Raw genomic sequence first — 17438 nt, 5'->3', positions numbered from 1 at the left:
GCTGTCTGGCAGATGTCCAGGACCAGAACTCCACATACTAACACAGTGGTCATAGCTTTAGCTCTGGTGGAATGAGCTTGGAAGCCCTCTGGTGGTTGCTTCTTGACCCACCTAGAGATGGTCCGCTTCTGCAACGCTTTACCTTTCTTCGCACCAACATACCCCACGAAGAGATGGCCATCCACCTGGTACTCTTTTGTTAATTTAATGTATAATGACAACGCTCTTTTTGAGTCCAGATGGTGGAGTCACTCCTCTTCTTTGGGGGATGTGGAGGAGTGAAAAAGGTAGACAGTGTGACTGATTGCCCTAGCTTTTGTGAAATCGGGTGACAACTTTAGGCAAAAAGGAGGCCCTTTGTTCGAAGCACCAGTTTTTCATAGTAGACCGAGAGGTAAGGCAGCTTAGATGATAAGACCTGCAGCTCAGTGTGTGGGTAGATGTAATCGTCACAAGGAAGGCTGTTTTCAAAGTCAGGAGCCTGAGTGGACAATTGTGGAGAGGCTCGAAAGGAGCACACATTAAGAAAGCTAAGACCAGATTGAGATCCAATCAAGGCACTATAAATGGTGAATGAGGGAAAAGATTAACAAGACCTGTTAGGAACCTTTGTCCAATAGGGGATTTGAACAATGAGGATTGGTCACGCAGCCTCAAGAAATCAGAGAGGGCAGATAGATAGTTCTTAAGAGTGCCCTGCTGGGCAAGGGAAAGAATAAAGAGTAAGGCTTCAGAAAGGGGGGCAGAAAGAGGATCAGCCACAAACTTCTTCCAACAGTAGGCGTATACCATCTTGATGGAGGGATGACTGGCTGTCAGAATAACTTGACAGTCTTTGGGAGGAAGGTCAAAAGCTGTCAACTGCTGTCGCTCAATCTCCATGCAAAACGGCAGAGTGGACAGGTTCAGATGAACAGCCCTTCGCTGCTGGTCCCGAAGGAGCAGCCTGATCGGAGGATCAATGGCCGTGTTCAGTAGCTCAGGATACCAGACCCTCCTTGCCCAGTCCAGAGCCACAAGAATGACTTGGGCCTGGTGTTTCTGATCTCCTTGCGAACTCTGGGCAGGAGTGGTATGGGTGGAAAGGAATACAGGAGGCCTGAGCTCCACTCAAGATGAAAAACATCTTCAAGCAAGAGTTACCTTGGAAACTCCAGTGCACAAAACTGCTGACATTTTGCTTCTCGCTGCAGTGAACAGACATAACCAAGGCTCTCCCCACTGCTGAAAGAAACCTTGCGCCACCTCTGGATGGAGAAACCATTCGTGATCTGCTACGCATTGACAGCTGCGTTTGTCTGCCCTGGAGTTCAGAGATTCCACCAGGTTGTCGCATAGATTCTCATTATCCTAATGAGGCTACAGGATTTGGGTGGCAAAATCACCTGTATTGAAGGGAACTGAGTCTACTCCCACACCATGTGACACCTGTCGGCCTAATCTGCGTTTTTCCGGCTAACTAGTAGCGCCTCGTCTCTGCCCTAGAGCAGGGACGATTATGGCAACGGGGCGCATGACATACATGACCCCTCAGGGGAATTGTGGTTGGTCAGATCTCATCCTTTTCTCTCAGTTACACTGGTCTCACACATGTAAAGACAACAGAGGCAGACTATAGTTCAATAAGGTTTTATTGAAGTAACTGCATGTTAGATAATAAAGCATGTATTGCAATAACTAGGATGATAAGGCACAATAGAAGTAAAATTGTAATGAGAGGAGTAAAACACAAAAATAGTCCTACCATACTGTCACTAAGGGTTGTATAAATATAGGTGTATTTATCTCCTACCTATGCTATGTTAGAGCACAGCGTGTTAAATTCTAATCTGCCCTTCAGGCTTCCCCCGAGAGGACATCATCCCTCATACCTGAGCAAGGAGGCCTGTGGTCTATGTAGACACCGTTCCCATAGGGGCCAGAAGCAGGTAGTCTAAGCAAGCAGCTGTAGCGAAGCAATCAGCATACAGTCATGGCCATCTGGCTGGAATCTCCCTCTAACGTGTATGGGACAAGGAAGTGTTTTTATAATAAAACAGCTAATGTTCTAAGAAAGATCCCAGGTAAGAGTTTGTATGCTTCTGTGAATATTGGACACAAAGCGTACCACGTTTGCTGGCAATCCTATCTTACTGCAGCCTTGAGGAAAGCTGAGTAAAAGAAATGTCTTGTTAAGAATGAAGGGCTGTCCTAGGCGAAGAACAACTAGATAGAGGAAAATGAAACAATCACCGCTAATGTGGCTTGCTAAATAAAATATGACTGGGCTAAGGTGCACAGCTGCAGGCCTAGTTAGTTAAAATAATGTGTATAAAACTATGGCTAAAATGGCTATACAACAAAGTGTTGAACTACCAGGGAATGCCCTTTTGTTCCAGATAAATCCAGAGACGCAGGGCAGCTTCACAAAGGGTCCACAACCCCATCCCGCCCTGCTTGTTTCAGTACTACATGGCCGTGGTATTGTCCGTGAACACCTGCACTAGACTTCAATTGATGGAGGGTTGAAAGGCTTTCAATGCCAGTCGGATCACTTAGAGCTCCATCATATTAATGTGGAGTCCTGCTTCTGCTGGAGACCAGAGTCCTTTGATGCATCTGTCACTACTGTGAGATCTAGTTGGGGAAGGAAGAGGGGTCTGCCTCTGACCCAATCGCGGTTTGTTAGCCACCACTGCAAGTCTTTCGCAGTTCCCTCCGAGATCTGATCCCCTGATGCTATGCCCACTGGAACTTCATATCCCACTGCAGAGCCCACAAATGCCAATGGGCATATGTCACTAGCAGGATGCAGCAGGCCATGAGGCCCAGCAGCCTGAGAGCCAATCTCACCGAAATCCAGGATAGAGGGCGGAACATCTGTATCAAAGCATGAATATCCTGGACTCGCCGTTTGGGATGATATATACCGAAACTGCACTGTTTCCAGATCAGCTCCGATGACAGGGAGAATCTGAGAGGGAGTCAGGTGTGACTTCTGCACATTGATAGTGAACGCCAGCAAAAGCAGAAGGTCCGCAGTAGTCTGGAGGTGGGAGATGACAGCCTGGGGCGAGCTTGCCTTCAACAGCCAGTCATCAAGATAGGGAAAGACTGGCACCCCGACCCCCTCAGATGACCTGCGAACCCCGCTATCACCTTGGTAAACACCCGAGGGGCGCTGGTAAGGCTGAAGGTATGCATGGTGAACTGAAAGTGCTTGTGGCCTACCGTAAACCGCAGATTACATATGTGGGCAGGCAGGATAGGAATGGGGAAATAAGCGTCCTGCAAGCGTCCTGAAAGTCCAGCCCTACCTTCCAGTCGGTTTCCCAGGACCTCAGTCACCCTCTGCACCACAATAGCTCCCTCTTCCGTAGCCACGGTAGGGGGAAAAAGCAGACCAGTACCTGGAGAAGTACGGAGTCGACTGGGTTCACCCATGTCCTCACACCAGACCACAGATGGGTCTTATCTGTATGGCAGGTATTTTGCTGGGTCCAGTGACCTCTCCCATTCCTCCTTGAGGCCTAGCCCAAGCGAATAGGGAATAGGGCACAGGCACCAATCTTGGAAGCAAGGTTCTTGACAGTGTTGAATGCAGCGTTGTGAGACACCCCATTGGCTCTGTGTTGGAGTTGGAGATCACAATGGGGATGATCCCGTCTGCCTAACTCATATTCAGGCCCTATGTTTGAAAAACAAGTACCATCAGGAAGGGCCCAATGAACTGACAGCTTTTATTACCATGGAAGGGAAACAATGAATGTCATTGTCTTCCAAGATTATATTTTGTTTTTGAGGGGGAAGCGTGGAGGAGTATTTTTAGATCCTAACACACACACCACAGCTGTGGGAACGATTTTGTCTCATGTTTCATAATAAGCCAGTTGCTTATGCTTTTTGTTCTCTCAATGGGCTCTGAGAGAAATTATTCTGTGATTGAGAGGGGGGCATTAGCACATGTGTGGTGTATGGAATATTTCAGGACCTATTTGTGAGTCATGAGTTTTGTTTTATGGACTGATAACCAACCAATTGTGAGAGGGCTGAAGCCTGGGGAAGCTAAGAGAAGGTTTGCTTCATGTTTTCAGAAATAAAGGTACAAAATAGTGCATATTGCAGGAATGGAGTAACAAACAAGTGGATTGCCTTTCTTCATTTCCAGTGCAGGATAGTGAAGCTGTGAAGAGGTTGGAGCAAGAGGGTGCGGCTGTCAGCATTCAGGATGTGTTGGCAAGATGTGAGGGGGCTGTTTCTAAACAACAGTGGAAGGGTGAGAGATTGCAGATGTGGGCAAGATTACCTTGGAGGGAGGAAGGACAGAGTACAGTACAGCGTGCATTTAGACCATGTGATAAGGTTTTGGAGGAATTAATAATGGTGGACATTGGCAATATGAAAGAGTATAGTTTTGTACTGCTGGAGGACGTGCACAAGAAAACTGTGAGTTTGGCACACCAAGAGCATTTAGGAGAAACCCTGATAAAGTAAAAAGTGACATCAACCATTTTTGTGGTCGAGGATTGATGATCAACTGACTGAAATGTACAGAGAATGTTAGAAAGGTCAAAAGAGGGTTACTGGTTGGAGGTGGTAACAACAAGTGAACTGCAGATCCTGAGAAGCTGTGGAAGAAATAGCTTTAGATTTTATTGTTTGGCTGGTAGGAAAGCATGCGATCCAACATTTATGCAGTGGTAGTCATGTGAATTTGAATTGGCTGAAGGCAATTTTCATTACAGCGATAACCATGGTATGTACGACAGGAATACTGAAAGGCATATATTTGAGGAAAGATATTCTGACTCATTTGATTACAGACATTGGCATAGAATTAAGGTCAAGCCAGGTTATGTGGAAGTTTGTTTTTCAAAATTCTGGGGATCACAGGAGGTAAAAGAGGTTCTGGGAATCTAATGAAGATTGGAGGTTATCAAAGAGGTGGTAAGTGTGGTGTTGACCAAATGGTAGGAGTAGTTTTAGTGGAGTTATAATGATGAGGATTTGAAGTTCTGGTGCAAGTAGAGAAGGTGGCCAAAATTAGGTTGTGGTGGATAAAAGTGGTGTGGTCAAGGGAGATTTTAGGGGTAAAGTAATGGAAAACATGAGGAGGACACCTGGATGGCAGAAAGCAGGGTGTGTAGGATTGAGCATCTGGTGCCCAGGTGGGAAGCACGTCTTGTCATTTCTGTCCATTTAATTGAGGGTTGATGTTTCTTTTTTTGGTGATGTTCCTATTGAAAATGTATACTGTTTTGCCTGAAGTCATTAGGGCATGCTGTAAGGTTGTATTTTTAGGATTTATGTATGTGTTTACAGATCTCAGGATCACACAGAGGTCAGTTGGAGTCAAGTAGGTATCCATACTTGGGTTGTCAATGGAAACAGAAAATAAGTGAAGAGCCAGAGAAACAGTTGCCATTGGGTGTCACAAAACTAAGGCGTTGGTGTAACTTGGCTAAAGTCAGGGGCCTCAGGGAGGTATCAACCAAGGCATTATTATCAATAACAACATACATTTTAATGGAGCCAATGCTGTTTAATTTTTTCAGTATATAAAGTATTAAGGAGGACATTTAGGAAAGCATTGTTTGGGCCTGAAGAATATCTAATGGACTGACTAATAACCTTGAAATAAGTAGCATACCTCTGACTTCCAGCCTCCTTACCTACAACCTTGGGTTCCTTGAAGATGCCTGCATGCTCCGACAAGCCTTTGAGGTAACGGTCATTTTGTTTTGCTAAATCTAGTAGGACATCTTCTAACATATCTGTTGATACAGCACCAAAAACAGTACCCGGGGATTCAGGAATAGGCTGTGTTTCTTTGTTTTTAACTCCAACTTTCTTCATTTTAGGATGAACCCTAAGAAATGAAATACAAAATTCATCATCAAACATACTATTTGCTTCACAAGTGGTTTCCATAGGCAAAGGCCTTATCCCAGTAAGGAGAATTCTGAATTATCAATCAGGATTCTAAATTCCTGTGGAACCTATTAACACCATGCGGTCATGCAGCCAACACAGTGCTAAAGGCCATACAGATGTAAACGTGCCACTGCCCACCAATAATAAACACAAGTATTACCTAGACCCTGCCAGTTTTGTAGATCAAACATGTGAGCTTTCCAAAGTGGAGTCCTATGGACCAGCACTAAACAAACACAGCAAGAACACCAGAACTATTATAACACATCACAAACTTTAACTCAACACCAACAGTACATCAATATCTATTAGATGGGCCAACAAAACAATGCATGCAACCAGCACAATTCCAAGGGCCATGAGAATGTGTTGGTTTTCACAGTAAGAAACAGATTCAACAGAACACAAATGAATCAAAAGCCTTTCATGCAATCAACATAGAGCCCTGGTTCACACATACAGTAGTGTCCCTTTCTTTAGATCAAACTACAAATTGAAAAGAACATACTAGACACACTACAGCACACTCTCATGCAACAGATATGCTGCAAAAAGGTATAGATGACAAGGTGTTACCAATCAACAAAATATACTCTGCATGTGAGGGCACGAGGCAGTACACTATTTTGGGTCCACATGTGTAAATGAAAGCTATTGTAAATCACTCTGCATGTGATGACATGGGGGAGTACACCCTCTTGGGTCCACATATGTAGATGGAAGCTACTCTATATCACTCTTCATTTGAGGGCACAGGGGAGTAAACCATGTCAGGTCCACATGTGTAAATGGAAGTGACTGTAAATCACGCTGCATGTGATGACATGGGGGAGTACATCATGGTGGGTCCAACTATGTAAATGGGAGCTACTGTAAATCACTCTGCATATGGTGTCACGGGGAAGTACATCATGTTGGGTCCGTCTGTGGAAGTGGAAGTGACCGTAAAACACGCTGAATCTGATGGCACGCTGGAGTACATCATGCCGGGTCCAACTATGTAAATGGGAATGACTGTAAATCACTCTGCATATGATGTCACAGGGAAGTACATCATGTTGGGTCCGCCTGTGTAAATGGAAGCTAATGTAAATCACTCTGCATGTGAGGGCACAGGGAAGTAAACCATGTCAGGTACACATGTGTAAATGGAAGCGGCTGTAAATCACTCTGCATGTGATGACACAGGGGAGTACTACTACCCTGAGGTCTAGCACTCTGCTGATGCGGGTGCTGTCTTGTCAGCTTTCAGATGACGTTTCTTAAGCTCTATAGCATTAGCAATTCTTCTCTTATAACTTCTTATCTTACTCTTTCAGCTTTAGCTCATTCTTTGTCCTTCTCTTTTGGTTGTATGCTACTACCTAGGAAAATACAATTTTGGATATTTTTATCTGATTTTTAATTTCCTTTACACTTATTTGGGATGTATTTGAATTGGTTCAGCCCTTATTTTGGAAGTGTTTATTTTGCATACCATTTTGCCCGAGGAATATGACTGAAAGACATCTTTTTAAATTAAAAAATATAATAGTAATATGTTAAATTAGGTTTACATTGATGTCCCTGTACTGTGACTATGGAATTCGACATAGTTAAATCCTAAACATGGTGTCGCCTCAGAGTTATTTAACAAATCATTACATACACATAAATCTTTGATACAATTGCACTTACACTGTTTGACCGGAAGACCAAATATAAGTTAGAAAAACAACTGTGATGAGACCATGAATATCGTTTTTATTAAACAAAAGACAACTTTATACTACCAATATAAAATCAACCAAGAGTAAAACTGTGGTCATTCTGAGGAGACCACAATGCTGACAGGACGTTTCTGGCTCAGGTGGCACAGCAGAAAGAAACAGTGCCTAACTCTCTAATGCATGTATTAAGAATAAAGTAATCTGATTGAACATCAAGCAAATAATTTACATAATCTCTTCTATTTGTGCGCTTTCTAGAAATGACGAAAAAATACAAAAGCTACCACAGCACTGACATTTGTGAGAAAATTGGCAAAGACGTCCAACCACCTAAGGAAGAAAACCGTTACCCTACCAGTGCCATTACAGCAGAAAAACTGCAAAGGTAAATAAGCTTATAAAAAAGCCTAGCAATTACAAATAAGTAGCAAGAAGTAAAATAAGTCCCAATGAAACAAAGATAGAATTATGTTTACAAAATATCGAATTTTTGGACATGAACTCCTTTATAAGGTCCAGACAGGAATCACTGCTTCTCCGTGATAGACCATCTGCATTGCTCTGGGCGCCGACATGTACTACTTTTGTTAATACCTTGGTGGAATTTCTATCAAAGCATGATGCTGAGTTTAAGACAAACATTCAGTAGATGGGTGGCATAATTTCCTTTAGGATTCAAGCAGACGGTAAGCATTTCTATAAATCCTGCATAAAGAGGAGAGTTTTCTAGAAATGTGTCCGGCACAATCACTGAGAAATACCCCAACAGTTTAAGGAAAAAACAGAGAAATACACACCTCCTTCAATTAAATACATTCTTTGCAAATGTTAGAGGTTTAGATTACTTGACAATAACGGCATTAACACTAGTAAACTAACAATAACATGACAACAAGAATATTGCACAGTACAAGAATAAAATACTTTATTAAAAAACGTGTTAAAATATAACAGAAAGTGTGCTAAGAAATATATACTAAAAAAGCCTTCTCCCCCTAAACGGTACTAAAACCAATGTGCCCCATATTCACAAATATTATGAAAAAATATTTAAATCTAAATATAACAAAATAAAAGGTTAGAAAAATAATCAAGCTTAACAGTAAATAGAAAACAAATTAGTTATCTATCGTTGTGCAAGGTCCTATGTAGTATCTATATATGATCTATTATATGATGAGGGTGAAAAACAAAAAGAAGGGATCATCGATCAGGTGTGATGGGTGGTACCCTCCACCCCTGCCTCTTTTAAAAACATTTAAATATAATTATGGAAAGCAAACCCAAAAAAATTTAAGTGTTAGAAATCAAACAAAAAACAAAGAATCCAGAGGCATTTAATACTATCATTTTATTTCGAAAAACAGAGAGCGAGTCAGGTGTAATTGGAAGAGGGGGGATTCTCCTACTGCATGCTTCCATAAAAAATCAACTAAATAAATGTGTTTAAAAAATGCAAAGGAATCCCAAAAAAATCAAAGAAAGGGCTAAATATATAGTAATTTGGTGTAACCCCTCCCCAACGCATCTACTTGAGCAAGTTTAACGGTTTTGGATAAGAAATGCTCTGTTTTCCTGTAAATAAAATTCATAGCAAGCATTTAGAATACTTAATAAGAAATTCACCCACTAACCCTCATAAAAACATCCCCACCTCAACCTTGTTCACCTACATAATCACTAATATATTTACATACGTTTAACTTAAAACCAATTAACAACTTAAGAAAATGATGTATGTTACGTACATTTAAACATGTGTACATTTTAAATATATTGGATTTTTTTACTGTTTATCTTACTACATTCAATTGTTTTAACTATAATGTTTCATTTCTATTGGTTTAGAATATTAGAATAATGACATTTACAGACAATGGCCAATGTTTATACTTTTTTAGCGCTGCATTTTGACACAAAAACGGCGCAAACTTACAAAATACAATTGTAGCGCCGCATTTGCGCCACTTCTTGACGCAAAAACGGTGCAAACTAACAAAATACAATTGTATTTTGTAAGTTTGCGCCGTTTTTGCATCAAAAAGCGGCGCAAATGCAGCGCTAAAAAAGTATAAATATGGGCCAATGTATCTTACAAATGAGTGAGAAACACGTCCGTTGCATAGGTGAGAATGCTCTCTGAGGCGCCAAGTCATAGAGGTGTGGACTCATAGTCTGCATTATATAACAGGTGAAAAAGAATACATCTGCAATATCACATTTATATTATAGATCACATTATGCTCGTTGCCTTTATAACACATCACAAACATAACTGGTATCAACTAAAGAAAACCAACATTTCTGAGTCATGTTAACACCCACCCTCAAGGGTGGAGAAAGCTGGAGGGGAGAGAAAAGGAAGAGGGGGAGGCAGTGGGGAGGGGAATCTGTGAAGCTGACTAATGAGGGGGATCAGGCCGGAATGCCTCTCACACAGAGCACAGGTAGTGCAGATATGGTGGCCACAGCACCTTCCCACACAAGTTATAAAGGGGTACTGGTGAAATTCTAATGGTCTGTTGAGTCGAGCACATCCTGAGAAGTGTTCAGGGTGGTCTATGATCTGCCTTAGCCTCTACCTCCTCCAAGTACGTGTGCCAGTTAGGAGGATTAGTTGGCATCAAGCACCTGCCTCTGCCTCTATTTAACGCCTGTTGCTCTGCCAGTATACCAGATCTCAAGTCTGCCAGCCACCGATGAATATGGGAAGGATGTGGTGCCTTCCAGCACATGGCAATCCTGTGTTTAGCCGGTATCAATGCTAAGTCAATTAATTTGTTGACAGTTTTGCGGGCTGGTAACCGTGGAGTGACACCCATTAAACAATGAAGGCCATCCCTCTTGGCTGAGGAGCTTATTGCCTCAGAGAAAACCTCTAGCACCTCGTCCCAGTATGTCACCAATGGTGGACGCGTCCAGACCATGTGTAAAAAAGTAGTGGGGGAGGCCTGGCAGCGCGGGCAGGTGTAGGGTACCCCCAAATACATACGTGTGAGTCTCTCTGGGGTACGATATGTGTGATGACGGTAATTAGTGTGATATTAATCGTGGATCCCAATATCCATGTAATGAGTGGAGTGGTGTCATTCTATCTATACGTAGGGAGCTATATAGGTGCATGACAGCCCGCCGCTCGCTCCCATGTGTTAATAATGTTTGCAGGGTGAGTGAAGTCACAGGTTCGTCAAGTGTTTTTGTGCCAGGTCCTTTGCAAATACTGTGTAAAAGTGGCGTAAATAAGGAAGGAACCCAACAGTATGCCGTAGTCGTCCACCAGGCTTTCAAACGTACCGAGGATTTTATCTGTGAAAAGATCACCCCAGGTGCCAAGGCCTGCCTCCGACTATGCAGCACATCTGGCCGCCTCCGGAGGATGGAGCAGTCCAGGAGTGCCCACAACAGCAGCACTGGCATATGGAAGATGTTTGGATGTAAATGTGATCCAACACACTTCCGCTGTGTGCATTAATTAATATGTTCCCACCGCCCTTAGCGACCTTCTAGTGTGAGCCCACTAACCAGCGCAGTACAAAGTCCGCTGGGCTGCGGCATAACATTCATAATTTGGAGCACCCAAGCCTCCTTTATCCCGGGGATAAATAATTTTGTAAGGGCCACACGTCTTTTTCCCCTGCCCTATATCAGTGCGAGTAATAGCAAGCGTAGCTCCAAGAACAGTTTCCGAAGTACCAGAACGGGGATGGTGGCAAAGAAATATAACAGACGGGGCAGCATCAACATCTTAGATATAGCTATCCTGCCTGTCGGTGAAAGCGGCAGAGGTGTCCAAAATGGAAGGGAGGCCCGTATCCCGGCGAGAGCTCTGCCCTTCTTGCTGTCCAGCAGGTCGTTATCAGAATGATAAATTCGAACCTCTAGGTACTTCATGAATGCGCAAGACCAGGAAAGAGGGGAGTGCAGCAAGGCTCGCAGTTGTGCCTCAGTCAGAGACATGAAGTGAAACAATTGTTGTTACAATTCACCTGAAGCCCTGCCAACTCGCCAAACCGACGCAAGCGCTCCATTAGATCAGAGAGTACTGTGGCCTCGTCCCTGAGATATATCAGAGCGTCAGCCCCGTATAGGAAGATTATGTGCATCTGTGATCTGCCCAAACCCCCCCAGTCCGCAGCCCTCAGCCGGAGTGCACAAGCGAGAGCTTCCGTTGCCGTAGAAGAGAGCCAACGGCAACCCTGGCGAGTGCACCTTTCAATATTACAGGGGCTTGATATTACTCTCCCGTTTGTGACCCTGGCAGTGGGGGAGATATATAATGTAGTTATCCACTGGAGGAATTTGGGGCCGATCCCGAATCTTGCAAGCACCTCTTTAAGATAGTCCTACCCAAGGGTATCAAATGCCTTCTCTGTATCGAGCGATGCCAAAGGGCTACACCCATCTTCTGTGCCCAGTCCGTCAACATGATTAACCTACGAATATTCAGGAATGTAATCCTGCCAGGTATAAACCTCTTCTGGCCGGGATGTACCACTTGCTGAACTACTCGTATCAGCCGACTGGCCAACACCATTCCAAGGATTTTATAATCCGAATTCGAAAAAGAGAGAGGTCGATATGAACCCAGCTGTAGTACATGTCTTCTGAGGTGGCTCCTTTGCAATGGCGTTAAGCCAGGAGCTGAAAGATAAAATTACATTTCATTATCGTTTTATCTTTCAGCTGCTGGCTCAGCCATCAGGAGGTGCAGGAAGGAGCGGGGCAGGGCCATGGGAGGGCAGTCTTAGGCCGGCCAAACACAAATGCGCACTTAGGTTTCTCCAACCCGGCTGTGCTAAACAGCCGGGCTGGAGAAACTGCACAGATCCCATGGCAGTGTCTGAGCGGCAGTCCAAGCTGCTCAGACCAATCCTGATGATGCTGTCATGCTAGGTTTAGCATGAGTATTCATAAACCACAGAGGGTAACCCATATAACCAAAGGGCTGGGTGGAGACTAAATATTAAAGACAACAATGCCCTTAAGGGAGAACAAAAATTATTTACACATATCATAAAACAACATAGGTGAACATACAACCGTCTATTTATTCATTTACATATAAACATTAAAAATATATTTCTATATTCATTCCATAGGAACAACCCATCTCATAATCAAAAAAACGGAAGGACAAACCAATGTGAGAAAGAAGTGCTCGTGATAGATAATAAAAGAAAGAAAGAATAATCACTATCCCAATAAATCCCAAAACTACATAAAAATAAAAACAGTCGGTTGGTTCTTTTTTTACTGCATTGAATCCATTCCAAATCATCAAAGAATATAAATCTATTTTTTTATGTCCTTCTTTAATATCCTATGCAGAAACCAATCCAGACTGAAACATATACGCCGACGTTTCGACCCCTTTATATCCTGGGCCAAATCACTGCTCCACAATGGGTCTTCTTCAGGACTAACTGATGAGAGTCCCCTGTCACATCTTCTAAACCCTTCACTTATTACGTATTCCTACTTGCCAAGCAGTTGAATCTATTTATATTTTGTTCCAAATATCTCCCATATACACCGTATCAAACATTCATTCAATTCAATCTTCGTACGTGTGTATGCCCTTGCATAGCCGATCACTTCATGAGCGTTTAGCATGAGAGCAGTGCCAGTATTGCTGGGGATCCTGTGCTGGTGTCCTAGTGAATGCTGGGAAACCAGAAGAAGAGCAGAAGAGCAACGTGGCAGGGGGCGATGGGAACGTGTACGTTTTTTTTTAATTATTTTTTTATCCTCCCCCCCGGTCAACGTCCCTCTCTCCGCCCACTCCTCCCCTTGAGATTTGCAGCTGCCATCGCTGCATCTCTGTCCAGTTATGACAAGACCACCAACACCGCTTTACAAAGGGAGGGAGGTAGTATACCTGCATCATATACTGAGTTAAAAACTTTGAGCAATCACAGGTGGAATTGGGACTGAAAGGCTGAGTAAATCTCAATCGGCCAGCCATTGGCACCTGGTGCCTTACCCGACGCCATTTGTTTAACTGCTTCATTAATTTCATCCTCTGTTATGGGTGCCTCCAGGTCCGCCCGCTGTGAAGCCTGTAACCAGGGAAGTTATATTCCATCTAAGAATAAACCTATCAGTGCTGCGTCTGATACCTGTGGGGAAACATAAAGCTTGGTGTATTAAGAGTGAAAAGTATTGTTGATGGCATCTTGAGTATTTTGTAATTGACCTGACTCATCATGAATGGCAGTTATAAGGACCTGGGGAGAAGTGGGGGTCATTGAGCAAAGGAGTCAGGCCAATAGTCGCCCCGCTTTATCTCCCTCCATATGTTTTTGCAACATATATTACCTGTAATCTAGTGTGCCTAGTTGATCTAGGATCGCCTTGTGTTCCAGTCACAATTGCGCCAATCGCACAGCAGCGGCATGGTCCATAGGACGCAACCGCTCTTATTGCTGTATGTCAGTTTCCAGTTTGTAAAGTTTGCTATGCAATGTAAACTACATTGTTTCATAACAAAAAAATTCGATATATTAATAATAATTCATAAAATAAAAACATTCTAAATGAAATTTAAATAGATGGCGTTTATTACTATTTTCTTTAATTCTTGACTTGTTAAAATATATTTTATATTACATTTGTTAAGATTCCTGAATATAATACTAAAGGCCTCATTATGACTTCAGCGGATGGTTTTCACCGTCCGCCGAAGTCCCATGGTCAGGTTGCCGCCAGCTGGCCCAGCAGGGAACGGCCTACAACGTTGATGCCAGCTCATAATAGAGCCAGCAGCAATGCTGCAGTGCGTAGGGTGCCCTAGCACCCGTTGCAATGTTCACTGTCCTGTGGAGGAGAACTGGCGGTGCTGGCGGTCCCACTGCAGCACGACCGCCACACTCATAATGTGGCAATCAGACCGCCACCAAAATGGTCGGACAAGCGCTTTGGCAGCGGTCTGACCACCAGTACGACCCTGGTGGTCTGAAGACCGCCAGGGTCGTAATGACCTCCTAAATGTGAATTATAAATACCGATTTTTTAAAAGTATTTAATGATATACGTATTTTTAAAACAATTTGTATACATTTTTTTTCAAGAGAATATAATGACCAAGCACAATAATTGTTAGGAGTACAGCATCCATTGTATCAACATATATATATCAAAAAATGCTAGGGCAGCAGTTCCATCAGTAATAGAGCATGTCCCATTATTTTTAAAAATTGCGCACTTTTTCATCAGTGCATGTATCCAGGGGGGTAGCAAACAGTGGTGCAGCATGTGCAGTGGCACAGAGGCCTCAAGCCTAACGGGCCTATTGAACCCTGAATTATGCTGACGTTTACAGTTGGAGTCCATTTTCATTGCTTGCACTGGGTCCCATGGCACTCTTGCTATGCCACTGCATTTATGGAGTATTAAACACAACAGTCTCCATCCCTCTCACTCATTATGTGGTACCTAGGCCATTTTACCACACTTTTCTAATTTCCCAGGCCACTCTCACCGTTTATAAATCACCTCTTCAGGAATCATGCACCAGTCCATGTTTGCTTGCCAAGCCTTAATGCGTTGGGGAGATCGACTACCCCATAACCTCACCACTTCTCTTTTGTCCACTATTATCATAACTATATCGCAGAAATGCTTGTCAAACTGCGTTAAGTATTATCTCGTCAACAGAATTTTAGGGCTGTCCCATGTCACCTCCAGCATTTCCAGTACTTCCTTCCCGGACTCTTTTAGCAGGGTTTTGGGTTTCATGAAGAAAAGTCACCTTCTACCCACACCCCCAAAGGAACAATTTCTCTCCTCCTTTACCAAGTTGATAAGCTTTGCCCTTGTATAGTCCCGCCAATGAAATTTTTTTAGCTTTAAACAAGTCTAAACCCTGACCGGATTGCCACCGCGTGGGGAAACCAGCGAGCAGGGACGGCTTTTGGGCGGTGCGAGCTGTGCGGCCGCACCGGGCGCTGACCTCAGGGGGGGCGCTGTGTTTAGCAATAACTTCTAAAACTTGCTATTTAAAGGCACCTGCTGAAAAGTTTCTGGTGTGCGTCCAGCCTTCAGGTAAAAATTAAAATGTCAAGATACCCCTTGTGATTAATGTTCCTGCTAGAGAGAGAGATGCAAGGTTTGCCTAGTGGCAGTTTTGATTCAACATAAAGTAGCATAGAGGGTTAATATGCCTGCTGCAAAAAACAGAACCATGGGGCATATTTAAGAAAAGTGGTGCTACATACAGTGCAGCGCCAGTTTTCTTGCACCTCTTATCGCCCCCCTAACGCCACCATGTGTGCGTCATATTTAAAATACGGTGCACCATGGCGGTAGCTAGGGAACTAGCGTCAGAATGTTTTATGCTAGTCCGGTACTTTGTAGGATTAGCATCACAAATGTTGACGCTAATCATGAGAAGCATCCAGAGGCCCTGGAATTAAAATGGAAGCCTCCTTTTAATGCCTGCTCTGAGCAGGTGTTAAAAGTGCCGGAAAAAAATAACCCAAAGAAATCTGTCAGATTTCTCTGCAGCATTTTTTTGGGCCACCTAACAGGGGGGATGCCCCTTTTGCATACATTATGCCTGGCGCAGGCATAATGTAGAGCAAAGGGTTACAAAGTGGCGCAATGTATGTATTGCGCCACTTTGTAAATATGGCGCAGCGTTGTTTGCCTTCTAATGCCACATTTGCTTTAAAAAAATTACACTAATGTGACGTTAGAATGGCACTAGGAACTCTTAAATATGCCCCTGTGGGGAATATCTGAAAAAAGTGGTGCTGCACACAGTGCTGCACCACTTTTCTTGCTCCCCTTAGCGTCCCCCCTAATGCCATCATGTGTGTGCTGTATTTAAAATACAGCGCACCATGGCGGTAGTTAGGGGACAAGCTTCAGAGTTTTTGACGTTAATAAGGCGCTTGGCAGGATTAGCGTTAAAGACTTTGGGCCAGATGTATCAAGGTTTTGCGAATGCCCGTTTGCGAATGCAAAAAGCCAGTTCAGAATGTATGAAAGATATTCTGAACGCAATTTTAAAATAGCGATTCCTTAAAATGGCGACCCTGTTTAGAGAATCTCTAAATAAGAAATCGCAAATAAGGATTCCTTATTTGCGATTTCTTAGCACATGTATGAAACCATTCCTAAATGCGATTTGGGCATTTAGGAATAGCTATTTACCACCAGGGTGAACCTGGTGGTGGTAACCATGTGCAAAATTAAAAAATGCAATTTTAAAATGTACATGTAAAGCACACATGCCCTTTTGGCATGTGTTCACCTTACATGTCCCAAAAAAGAATTTTGGGGTGCAGCAGAGGGGGCCTTAGGCCTCCAGCACCCTGGGATTTTGCATTTCCAAAACTGCGATTTCTGGTTAAGAAATCGCTATTTTGGAAATGCAAACAATTCGCAGATATGGGCCAACACGCCCATAGGTGCGAATAGGGCCGGTATCCCAATTTGCGATTCAGTAATAGCATTTCCGATTTTTAAGAAATCGCTATTACCGATTCGCAAATGTGATACATGGCATTTTGACAGTCGGAAATAGCGATTTCTTAAAAATCGCTATTTCCGAATCGCAAAAGGCCTTCATGATACATCTGGCCCTTTGATTCTAATCCTGCAAAGCACCCAGAGGCCCATTGTAACCAACGGAACCCTCCTTTTAACGCTTGCTCTGAGAAGGCATTAAAAGTGCCGGAAACAAATGATGCAAAGAAATGTGTCAGATTTCTTTGCACCATTTTTTGGCCCCCTCTAACGGGGGAATGCCACCTTTGCATTCTTTATGCCTGGCAAAATGTGGCGAAAAGGATACAAAGTGGTGCAATGCAT

At 43.3% G+C, this 17438-nt stretch overlaps 1 protein-coding gene across 1 annotated transcript in view; it reads right to left on the bottom strand.

Annotated features, from left to right (window-relative positions):
* The window catches only part of CNTD1 (cyclin N-terminal domain containing 1), a 175810-nt gene that overhangs the window by 111923 nt on the left and 46449 nt on the right, over nt 1-17438 (bottom strand). The window contains exon 3 of the mRNA XM_069242020.1: nt 5652-5848. Coding sequence (XP_069098121.1) covers nt 5652-5835 — 184 coding nt within the window. The 5' untranslated portion in view covers nt 5836-5848. The remainder of the gene's footprint in view (nt 1-5651; nt 5849-17438) is intronic.

This window comes from Pleurodeles waltl, chromosome 6, assembly GCF_031143425.1.
Source record: "Pleurodeles waltl isolate 20211129_DDA chromosome 6, aPleWal1.hap1.20221129, whole genome shotgun sequence".
In the NCBI taxonomy this organism is placed as follows: Eukaryota; Metazoa; Chordata; class Amphibia; order Caudata; family Salamandridae; genus Pleurodeles; species Pleurodeles waltl.
Note: the sequence above shows the minus strand (reverse complement) of the source record. Positions and strands in the feature narration are given on the sequence as shown.